The 12,279-nt window shown below is 45.0% G+C and overlaps 1 protein-coding gene across 1 annotated transcript; it reads left to right on the plus strand.

The window, feature by feature from the left end:
• The first annotated feature begins 807 nt into the window (after positions 1–807).
• Positions 808–3,775, plus strand: LOC123825900 (putative zinc finger and SCAN domain-containing protein 5D). The gene is made up of 4 exons (XM_045849554.1): positions 808–1,191; positions 1,539–1,751; positions 2,754–2,904; positions 3,366–3,775. The coding sequence occupies exons 1-4, from the start codon at positions 808–810 to the stop codon at positions 3,773–3,775; spliced, it is 1,158 nt and encodes a 385-aa protein (XP_045705510.1).
• The last annotated feature ends 8,504 nt before the right edge of the window (positions 3,776–12,279 follow it).

The following is a 12,279-nucleotide window of genomic DNA, read 5'->3' on the forward strand; positions in this document are numbered from 1 at the left end:
CAATAAGCATCCTCTGATGAGGATTTAAAAATAAATCTTTCCCTTGTTACTACACCACATGCAATTCCCTAGTTGTAAATATGTTTCTGTATCTTCCTACAGAATCATGGCTGATACAGGGATTAAAAACTACCAATCTATTCTCTGTTCAGGGGTGTCAAACTCATTTTCACTGGGGGCCACATCAGCCTCCCAGTTGCCTTCAAAGGCTGAAATAGATTTAGGACTGTATAAATGTAACTACTCCTTAACTCTTAAGGAGTTGAAATCCCACTTGGCCCTTTGAAGGCAACTGGGAGGCTGATATGGCCCCCAGTGAAGATGAGTTTCACACCCCTATTGTATCATGTCTTGATGAAAAGGTGATGTCATTATTAAAACAGAGTTTAGAAACATCACACTTCATGACTATATTTGATTTACAGTACAGGACAAACAATATTGTCCCAAATCACAGATGAGAATACTAAGCCCCCCCCCCACCTGTGTACATTTAGGAGTCAGAATCTAGGGGGCCATTCATGAGCGATAACAAGTGTCTATAATCAAACATGGACATCAGAGAATAATAGTACAGGTTAACTTCCAGGGTATTAAGTATGGAACCAGTGAGGAGTGTCTCCTATTGTGAGGAGGGTTTTTGAGGGGAGGATAGGGTAGAGTAATAAGTTAAACTCACTTTATTCTTCTTTTCCCCCTGCCCAGCTTCTAGATTTATTACAGAGTCAACTGCTTCCTTGGGTCTCCATTAGTTGCTGGCTTCAGGAACAGCTTGCTCGAGTGACATTGAAACATTTTCTAGTGACTATGGCTGCATATCATACATTCCAGTGTGCTCCTGGTAATCCCCAGGAAGGCCGGGGACCACAGCGGCCACCGTCTGCACTGCCCCAGGGAAGCCTTCCTGGCAGGCAGGGACGGGACTCAGAGATGTGGCACGTAGCCTTCAGAGCCTTCACCAGCTCAGAGGACTCAGACCCGGTCCAGGATCTGCGGAAACTCTCGGAGCTCTGTCGTCTGTGGCTAAGGCCGGACCTGCACACCATGGAACAGATTCTGGACAAGCTGGTGTTGGAGCAGTTCATGATCTCCATGCCCCTGGAACTCCAGGTCTTGGTCAAGGATCATAACGTGCAGAGTTGCAAAGACTTGGAGGACATCCTGAAAAGTCAGGAGAAACCTAAGACATGGGTGAGTAGGAACCTCAGGGTTGGCATGGGTAAGGGAGGGCAGGCATGGGGGCTGGACCTGAAAGGCAGGTGGGATTGTTTCTGTGTCTTTGGTTCTCCAGTGGGGACCCTTGGGGATATCTAGGTACATTTTGGGCTGTCACAGTGGGGAGCAGAGAGGATGCTGGAGGCCAGCAGTGCCACTCACATTGTGTACTGCCCAAGACAGAACCATGCATCCTTGAATGTTCACTGTGCCCAGGTTCAGAAACACTAGTCTGTGCCTACACAAAGTGTGAGTGTTGGGTCAGATGCATACAAAGAACATAATATCTATGGTTCATAACTAGTTTGATATTCTCCCCACAGGCCATAGTCACCATCGAAGGACAGAAGTTTCTTGTGCCAAATTCAGATGTCCAGATGGCTGGAGTGGAAGTGGGTGAAGAGGAACCTGTGATGGGCTTGTCCATGAAGTCCTGGTCCTTCATGTGTGAGGTGGAGGTACATGGTGAAAACAGCCAGGAGGTCAGCCAGGAGCCAGAGAATCAGCCAGAAATCAAGGACGTGTCAAGGGAGCAGGTGAGTGTGTGATGCCCTGACCTCTGGGGACACGTGGGAGAAGGTACAAGAGGAAGGAAGCAATGGGCGGAGTAATGGGGGCATTCGGCCCAGGATAGAACTGGACCTGTTAAATGCATCCCAAGAATGCATTCAAATCGTAGACATTTCTGAACTTATGTGGACAATAAAGACTCACCAACCTTTGCCCCTCCTCCACAGACAGGCCAGTGTACTCAAAGCTAATTTTCTTCAAAAGGCATTTTATGAAATGATAATTGGCCAAAGGACCCGTTTTTGGAATATTGCCCATTTCTTAACATTAAAGGAGTGGATCTCCCCTGGAGTCCTTTTGCCTCCAAGGCGACCTTAGCCAATGGCGGGAGACACTTTGAGTTGTCCACCTGGGTGGGGGATGCCATCGCTGTCCAGAGGGCCAATATCCATTGTTGGAAACATGCAACAGAATAATCCAGGCAAAATGTCAACAGGGATGTCTCAGGAAATCTGGGTCTAGAATAGCTGTGCTCCCACAGTTGGGAGCAGGGGGCATGTGGGATGTCCTGAAGAGGCACACTTAGTGACCTAAGAGTAAAAACTGTCAGATACAGCCCTGACTGGTGTAGGTCCATGGGGTGGTCATTGTCCTGCAGGCTGATAGTTCCAATTTCTGGTAGGGCATATGCCTTGGTTGCTGGCCGGGTCCCTGGTTGGGGCAAGTGAGTGGCAATTGATGGCTGTTTCTGTCGCACATCCATATTACAAAAGAGAAAGGAAAAAAAACCCCTGGAAGTATAGACTTGACTGAAATAGGTGGTGGGTAGAGATGAACAACTGGGGATCGAGTGATGGTTACCGGGGGCGATAGAGTAGCCCCCAAGAAAGTCTGGGAAGAGCCCCAGAACTGCACCATTAGGGTGGCTGGAGTCTCAGGGAGCTGGGAGCTGGGTAGTTCAGGGGAAGAGGAGATGGAACTTTCTATGCCTGAATGTGCACACATCCATAATACCTGTTGGTTGTCAGGGACAGACAGCTCTCCTGCCAGAGACCATCCCAGAGGAAGGCGACCTGGAGAGAGTGAGACCCATGCGGATCCTGGAGGAGGACTCGATGGAAGATCAGGAGGAGATGGCAGTGCTTGCACCTCCAGAGACTCAGCTTCTGGGGTGTCCTGGTGAGTGTGGACATGGGGGCTTCAGTGGATTTAGTCACCCAGCCGGGAAGGAAAGTTCTCAACCAGCATCAGCACTGGTTCAAATGTGCTTGCTAGTGTTGAACATGCTCTTGGTTAAATGATACGTGGTGATTCCTTTCTTCTAGAAGTTTCTTTGTGGACGGAGAGCGAGGACAACCTGCCAGAAGGGACTGGCACTGAAAACGCAAATTCTACTCATGATGTGGAGACAGACGTGTTGCCTCAGTGTCGGAAAAGAAAAGATTCTCAGGCTACAAGAGGTCCCCTCAGAAGAGAATGCCTCAACCCCTCCATGTCCCAGGATGTTCCAGAAGAAGGAGCCGTGTGTCTGGATGAAGAACTCTCCAGGGAGCTCTATTCCCATTCAGGTCAGGCACAGAGCCCCATGGGAACTACTGTCAGAAAAGGAGCCAGAGGACGCACACTGTCTCAATGTGCAGATTGCAAGAAAACATTTATTTATGAATCACAGTTAACGATTCACCAGAGGTCGCACACTGGAGAGAGGCCCTTCCAGTGCCAGCTTTGTCCAAAGAAGTTCACACAACCTTCAGATCTGCGAGTTCACCAGCGAGTCCACACGGGTGAGAAGCCCTACAGCTGTCAGATCTGTGGGAAGTCCTTCGCCCATGAATCCACGCTGCGAGGCCACCAGAAGGTCCACACGGGGGAGAAGCCATACTCATGCAAGGTCTGTCAGAAGCGTTTTGGCCACAAGGGGAACTTCAATGTCCACTTGCGCACCCACACGGGCCTCAGGCCCCACCGCTGCCCCGAGTGTGGCCAGGACTTCCGTCAGGTGGGGGCTTTGAAACGCCACAGAAAAACACATTTGAACGTGACTCCGTGAGGATTTCAACTGCCTTCTGCCCGAGAAGGAAATTCATTGTGTCACCTGTGTTGGAAAAAGGATGGATGTCAGGCTACACCCACACGAGGTTTCTAGAACATAGTAGGGCTTCTACACGTTGGAATGAAGATCCCTGCATAAGGACAGACCCTCCTTACTGGTTTCTGTTTTCTGCCTCATTATAACCTACAGTTTCCTTCCACACAGGAAGTTTTCTGGTTGTTTATGATACTGTTATTCTTCTAGTGAAATGCAAGTCTTGTTCATTGTTTCAATAAATATTCCACAATTCAACCATAATCTCTTATTTTGTCTTCTTGTTGTTATTCTTTCTTTCATGGTGGAAGGGGCTGACCCCATACCTGGACTCCACTTTGATGTGCAGACTTGTTACAGAACATGGGGCCTAAGGGTGATATACTATTACCACAAGGAATCCCCCAGGTTCGTTATGTCTGCTGTCAGAGGAAACACGTCTCTCTCTCAAATCCCTTTTTGGGGCCCCCCTCTTGGCTTCACCCTGTTACACTTCTTCCTTTCAGATATACACCCACCTTATAATCTTATAAAGGACAATGGACGAAGGTCTCATCTTCTTGTAACTACTTCCTGCTGGACATGGATGTCGTCTTACCTACCCTTGGATCAGGGGTGCCCTGAAAGGGAGGGAGGTGCAGCACAGAGGGAGTCCTTCCTGTAAGGGGAAGGAGCTTACAGAATCCCAGTCAGCTGGTTGTCACCAGGAAGTCCCAGGCTTGGTGTCCAAAGGCTGGCATTACTGGACCATAGGCATCCTGGTCATATTCTGGAAGTGACAGATTTGGAAAGAATTGGAAGGCACAATGAAATCAGAACCACTAAATGACAAAGGTAGGGACTTAAGTAAAGAATGGCTTATTTGCAGGAAGGTGTACAAGGCATGCTACACCTTTCCAAAATTCTTGTGGCCCACTATATACTTCACTCGGGTTGAGGGGAATATATTAGAAGTTCCCTCCTTTCAGATGTCTGGCCCCTTTCTGTCCAAGAAATCAAGACAGAAAATAGAAAATCAGTTATAAAGTGAATCCCACAGATCACCCGAACCCTTCAGAAACCAACCACTTAGGTTCAGCCAAACCGCTGAGTCTCAGGGGTTGATGATGAACACGGGCTCCTTAAGTGAGGCCTATTTTGCAACCAATCACTCAGGTAATGAAGTCATAGGCGTACACCCTAGGAAAACAGAAGAACACACAGGGTAATTCACACAACAGTCCCCAAAAGATTCTCTGTGCCTGGGAGACTGTTTTGGGAAGACATTCAGTTGCAAGACCTTTTCTGCAATGACATTTAGCAATGGCAATTGGACAGGTCCTCCTTACCTATAAATTGTACATCTTTGGTGATATTACAAACCCAGTTTCAACTTTCAAATGAAAACAAACTTTCAAGACAGTTAGCTGTGCCATTCTGATGTCCAGTACTGAGCATTGTGGTTTTCCTTAAACTGCAATTTTTCTCCTTAAGACCACCCTCACTGTTATTAAAGGGACTACTTTGAGTCCTGCTTCTAAGTTTGACTGTTTGTTTGCATAAACACACCACGAGCAGCCTGGATTACTTATGATCTTTAAGTCTGCTTTGCTGGAACTCACACAGGGAACCTTTAGATTGACTTCTCATTCCACCCCTCAGGACAAAGAAACACAGCCACACATCCGCCATCTGGCTTTGCCTGTACCAGTTGTTTCACTCAAATCCTTGAGCCTTCCATTGTGCCTACAGGTTCCTTTGAGTCCATCTTTCAGGAAATCAATCTTCATCCCTTCCCTGGAAAGACTGCCACGAACCGCACAGCCAACCAAAGTACCAGGCTTTTCTCGTAGGCTTACACTAGCTTCGCAAGTCAACCCCAGTTCCTTGGGGCTTTCTGGTGAAGACCAGAACCCACACATGCCTCCTTCAGGTGTGACAATCCAATCAAAGTCTTGGTTAACAAAACCAATATTAACAACTGGTCTTACTGGATTTATGCAAAGAAAACTTACGTCATCACTCACTCCTTCAGAATGCCAAATTCTGGAGGGATCATGTAGGGAGAAAAACACAAAGTATGAAGGAAAATCCTTTTCCTTCTGATATCCACCAGGCTTCTCAAAACTTTCACTTCCATAGACCTTCTGCAACATTCACAAACCCTCTAATCTTTCTTTCATACACCTTCTTCATGTACATATCTTATACTTCCCATTTACTTTCCTACGGAGTGTGACATTTCAACCTTCCCTGGAATCCTCAGTTTCCTTTTCAGAGCAGATACAGAGCAAAATCCAAAACACAGAGTTCCAGAACAATATATAGGGATAGGGATTTCTTGCACAAATGTGTCCATCGGTGCCTCACAGAGACATGGTCCTTCAGGCCCGGTCTCTTGGCGGAGACATGCCTCCTTTGCCTCAGGCTGAAGCACTCATCAGCCCCAAATGACCCTTCCTGGGTCCCGAGCAACAAAGGCATGTTCCCCACCTGGGCTCACAAAAACTGCGAGTGAGCAGACAGGAGCAACCTGGGAGCAGCATACTAACCAAACCATTACCCACAACTCCATTGTTCCAAAACAATGTTCAGAAACCAGTTTTCAACCAAACCATTTCACTTTTTTGTTCCTTCCCCTTTCGTTTCCTTTTCACGTTTCCAGGTGTGATTAGGAGGCTGACACCCTCAGGAGGAGTGCAGAGAATTTCTCGAGACTGGGAAAATTTTGTAGTCTCACTCTCTCAGACCTGAGGGAGTCGGTCTACCATGAACAATTATTGTCCCCGAGAAGTCACCAAAAACTCTTACAGAACAAGGGGGGGCCTAAGGGCGACATACTATTACCAAAAGGAAGCCCCCAGGTTCGTTATATCTGCTGCCAAAGGAAAGACATCTCTCAATCCTAGAGATTCATGACAAGGAAAGGAAATGTTTATTTCATGCTGTGCATATTTAAAGTAGTGACCTAATGTCTTCATCAAAATCCCAAAGTCCTTTAAAACACCAACAAACACACACAGTCCTTCCTTCCCCCTTTGCGCAGTCTGGGGTACCATATCTCAGGAAAAGAAATAGAAGTCTGTGGCTCAGGGAGCCCTCGATGCTTCCCAGTAATTCGTCTCAGCTGGTAGGCCTCCCTTGGTTCCTGGCACCATCAGCTGTGTCTCAGGAATCTCTGCTAAAGGCGGGTGGTCGTTCCCCCTACTAAAGCTGTGGGGGTCCCCACTCTGGCAAAGCCACCAGGTTCTCTCTCCACTGGCTGCAAGGAGGGGGGTTGCCACTCTGCCCAAGCCGAGTGGAGGTTCTCTGCTAAAGCCGCATGGTGATTCTCTCTCGCCAGGCTGCGGGAGTCCCCACTCTGCTAAAGACCCAGTGGTTCTCTCCCTCCCCAATGGCCACCATGTCTGGGTTTACATCCCCGCGCCAGTCTTCCTCTGCAGTCCCATTTCTGACTCCTCCCACAATTGCCTACACTTGCCAGCACTCCTATATCCTTCCAGCTTTACTGGGCTGCCATCGTGGATCTGGGCAGGCGTGGCCCCATGTCATGGAGCCAATCCTCTCCAAGCTCCCATGCAGGTGCTGTAACTTGGGGGACCTTCCCCTCAGGTACGTCTTGGTGGGGAAGCTGCTTCCATTCCCCTGGCTCAGAGCATGGCCACAGCTATTTAATATGTCTATGTAAACAGTTAAAAGTTACAGATATGTTAAATGACCATACCAAAGGTTAGCTGCTAAGCTGTTGCTATGCAAAACTGCTCTCAATGGCTCTGCTCCATTTGTTCCTTCGACCAACCTACATGTGGGTGGAGGGGTGTGATGACAGCCTAATATTTCCTGGGCACCTAGAATTCTGGACTCCATTCCCAATCCCTATTTGGAGTCCCCCCTCTTGACTGCACCCTGTTACAGACTGAGGGTTTAGAAGGAGGCTGAGTAGGGCCACATGTGGCAAACAATCCAATCACTCCCACCTGTAGCTGTGGCCCCCAACCTGCTGAATCCACACAGTTTAAGTTATTTCTTGGACCCTGGGTGGCGTAGCTCAGTGGATTGAGTGTGGGCTGGGAACCAAAGTGTCGCAGGTTCTATTCCCAGTCACGGCACATGCCTGGGTTGCAGGCCACAGCCCCCAGCAACCTCACATTGATGTTTCTCTCTCTCTCACTCTCTCTTTCTCCCTCCCTTTTCTCTCCAAAAATAAATAAATAAAATCTTTTTAAAAAGATTAAAAAAAATAGTAAGTTCCTTGTTGGAAATTAAAACCTGCCAAAGCAGAAACTGTGGGCTTGGGTCCCACGTGCTGGTTGAACCAGCCCTCCAGGTGGTCGTCATACAGGTGGATCCCTGAACCACAGCCCTTCCTCCGTGGTTCTTAGGCCTGGAGTCACCTGGTGGGAGTTTTCCTTCATTTTAATTTTATTTTGAAATCATTGTAACATCAGAAGAGTTGCAACAAAAGCTCAAGGAGGTCTTGTGTATTAAAAATCGGCCTGGCAGCTGAGCAGGTAAGTGGATTTAAACATCCTAAGGGGACAGGGTGGCTGTCATTGCTTGTATTTCTTCCCATCCCATTGCCTCCAATGGCACTCTTTTCAGATCCTCCAGGGTGGTTTTGGTCTCCACAAAGCCCAGGGTCATTTCTCCAGCCAGCAGCTCTCACTGAAACTCTTACAGCACTGATGAACTTGACCTCAGCCATAAACGAGCCTGACCTTCCCTTTGTTACTGGCTTCTCTCCTGCCTCCTTCTCTGCCTCACACCCTCCTTGGTTTTTTTGCCCCAGGTTTATAAGTATCAACACCTCCTTTTTATGGGTAAATTACCTCAGATTGTTATAATGAAAAATTAAAAAATTTATTGAAGTGTACATGTTCACAATGGAGTAATGATAAAATACAGAGAAAATAAAAGAAGACATCTTAGAAGTGTGCTTTCAGAGTACAGAGCTTTTTATAAAAATGTAAGTGGTTTTAAAAAAATATTTTCTAAGAATTTCTAAAAAATTTCTGTTAATACCCAGAGGTTTTAGTTGTTCATGAGTCGGCAAGAAATGAAGTGGTCGAGGGAGGGCGTTGTTACGTTTGGGATGGGTGAGGTTGAAAATGTTAAATGTCACGAGGTTAGCAGCGTGGACAATTATCTTGAGTTGTTGACATTAAAGAAAAGCATTTCTGACAGGGCAAGGTTCAAGGTCTGAGGAGTGACCAAGAATTGGAAAAGCCAGGGGTGCGGCGTATCTTTGCGGATTCAGATTTTTCGCAGAACAAGGTGGCGATGACTAAGCTGATGCTCCCTGCAGCAAAAAGATTTGATTATTTCGAACATCTTGAATCGTTCTGTTGTAACAACTGGTGATTCCAGAGCTCGTTTGTATAGTTACTTTGACAAATGTCCACTAGATGGCAGCAAAGGCCCTTTAATAGGTTCTTGATGGTTTTGCTCCCAGGTTTTAAAAACAATTGCTCTTTATAACTTGAAATAGCTTCAATGAACGGATCACAGAAAGTGATGAGTGTAATATGAATTTTCTATTATCACCTATATGCATAGTTTCACAAAGGATGTCTATAGCTTTAGTAATTCTTCTATTTCTTATTTGTCGAACATATATATGTGCATTTTTATTATATTTTCCCCATTACCATTTAGCCCCCTTATATTCTCCTCCCCTCTACTTACAGTATATTTATTAAAGTGTACTTTTATGTCTTTTTGACATATGAATAATAAATTTGGGCTTTTATGATAAAAACCACTATGCTAAAGCTGAAGGGATTAAGTACAGGTAGGTGGTTACAAAACAGTCACAAGAATGTCAAATACAGCACAAAAGTCAAATTTGTTAAAAAAAATAACTTTATTTTTTAGCCCTGGCTAGTGTGGTGCAGTGGATTGAGTGCCCGCCTGGGAACCAAAGGATCGCCGCTTTGATTACCAGTCAGGGCACATGCCTGAGTTGTGGGCCAAGTCCCCAGTAGGGGGCAAGCGAGGGGCAACCACACATTCATGTTTGTCTCCCTCTCTTTCTTCCTCCCTTCCCCTCTCTGTAAAAAATAAAATATTTAAAAAAATTATCTTTTAATTTATCACTTACAGTTAGCACCCAGTATTGTATTAGTTTCAAGTATATATATTTTTAATTGTAACAAATTCCACTATCAATTGCCAAGCTGTTATATAACTTTTGCTGAATTCAGAATTTTTTAAAGGCTCAGAAAGAGAAAATAGAAGGACACTCAAGATAAAATTTTTTTAAAAATTACCTCGGTCATTGCCTATTCTTTAAGAAAATTGGTGGAATGCCAAAGAAGAAAAGGAGCTTAGAGCTCCTGATTTCAGATAGATATAGGATATAGCCTTGAGGGATAGGTTCTCAAGGTTTCCATGAACTATACCAAGTTAATTATTACTGATGGTTCCCTCCCCAAAACCATAACAGAAAAAGAAAAGAGTCAATTCAAATGAGTATTCTTCCCTCTTAACTTTTTTAAAGAAGACTTTTGTAAAAAGAGAATTTATTTATTTATTTATTTATTTTTAGATGGAGGGGAAGGGAGAAAGAGAGAAAGAGAAACATTAATGTGTCAGAGAAATATCCATCATTTGCCTCTTGTACGTCTTCAACTGGGGTCCTGGTCTGCAACACAGCATATGCCCTCGCTGGGAATGGAACTGGTGACCTTTTGGTTCACAGGCCAGCACTTAATCCACTGAACGACACTGTCCATGGCTCCCCCCAGTTTGTAAAATTGTGATAAGGCACACATAAGATAAACTTTACCATGTTAAACAATTTTTAAAAATATTTTATTCACTTATTTTTATAGAGGGGAAGGGAGGGAGAAAGAGAAGGAGAGAAGCATCAATATGTGGGTGCTCTCACATGACCCCCACTGGTGACCTGGACTGTAACCCAGGCATATGCTCTGACTGGGAATCAAACCTACAACCCTATGGTTCACAGGCCAGCACTGAACTATGCCAGCCAGGGCCTTTGCCCAGTTTTTTAACTGAGTTGTTAGTATTTTGTTGTTGTTCTTGGTGGTGGTGGTGGTGTCAAAACAGTCACAGGAATGTCAGAGTTCTTCTTTTATATATATAATACATTTTATTGATTATGCTGTTACACTTGTCTCATTTCCACCTTCACTCCCCTCTACCCTGTACAACCCCTCCCACCCACATTCCCCCCTTTTCTTTCTGTCCATGTGTCGTAAGTTCTTTAGCTTCTACATTTCCCATACCATTCTTGCTCTCCCCTTGTCTATTTTCCACCTACCATTTATGCCACTTATTTTCTGTACCTTTCCCCCTCTCTCCTCCTCCGACTCCCCTGTTGCTAACCCTCCATGTAATCTCCATTTCTGTAGTTCTCTTCCTGTTTTAGTTGTTTGCTTAATATCTTTTGGTTTTGTTTTAGGTGTGGTTTTTAATAAGTGTGAGTTTGCTGTCATTTTACTATACATGTTTTTTTTTATCTTCTTTTCTTAGATAAGTCCCTTTAACATTTCATAAAATAAGGGCTTGGTGATGATGAACTCCTTTACCTTGACCTTATCTGAGAAGCACTTTATCTGCCCTTCCATTCTAAATGAACACTTTGCTGGACAGAGCATTTTTGGATGTAGGTCCTTGCCTTTCATGACTTTGAATACTTCTTTCCAGTCCCTTCTTGCCTGTGAGGTCTCTTTTGAGAAATCAGCTGACAGTCTGATGGGAACTCCATTGTAAGTGACTGTCTCCTTATCTATTGCTCCTTCTAGGATTCTCTCCTTCATTTTTACCTTGGCTAATGTAATTATGATGTGCTTTGGTGTGTTCCTTCTTGGGTCCAACTTCTTTGGTACTTTCTGAGCTTCCTGGACTTCCTGGAGGTCTATTTCCTTTGTCAGAATGGGGAAGATCTCCTTTATTATTTCTTCAAATAAGTTTTCCACTTGTTGCTCTTCCTCTTCTTCTGATACCCCTATAATTTGGATGTTGGAACATTTAAAGATGTCCTGGTGGTTCTCCTAATTTTTTTTGAATTCTTATTTCTCCATTCTTTCCTGTTTGGTTGTTTCTTTCTTCCTTCTGGTGCACTCTATTGTTCTGAGTCCCAGTTTCCTTCCCGTCACTATTGGTTTCCTGTGCATTTTTCTTCATTTCTCTAATTGTAGCCTGCATATGTTCATATGTTCATCTAATTTGTGATGAAAATCAACTCATTCTGTGAGCATACTGATCACCAGTGTTTTGAACTGTGCATCTGATAGGTTAGCTATCTCTCGGTCACTTAAAAGGATGAGTTCTGGGGCTTTGATTTGTCCTTCTGTTTGAGCCATCTTTTTTTTTTTTGGTCAGGTCGCACCTGTTACAGTAAGGGGTGGAGACTTAGATATTCAACAGGGCAGGGTATCCCAGTTGCTGGGTTGTGACGTTTTATGTGGGGGCGGAGTCAAGAGGGAACAATGGTGATTGCTCCATTCTCTCTTGTATCTCAG

Source organism: Phyllostomus hastatus, unplaced genomic scaffold, assembly GCF_019186645.2.
Source record: "Phyllostomus hastatus isolate PE091 unplaced genomic scaffold, TTU_PhHast_1.1 phas_contig_133, whole genome shotgun sequence".
NCBI classification, from domain to species: Eukaryota; Metazoa; Chordata; class Mammalia; order Chiroptera; family Phyllostomidae; genus Phyllostomus; species Phyllostomus hastatus.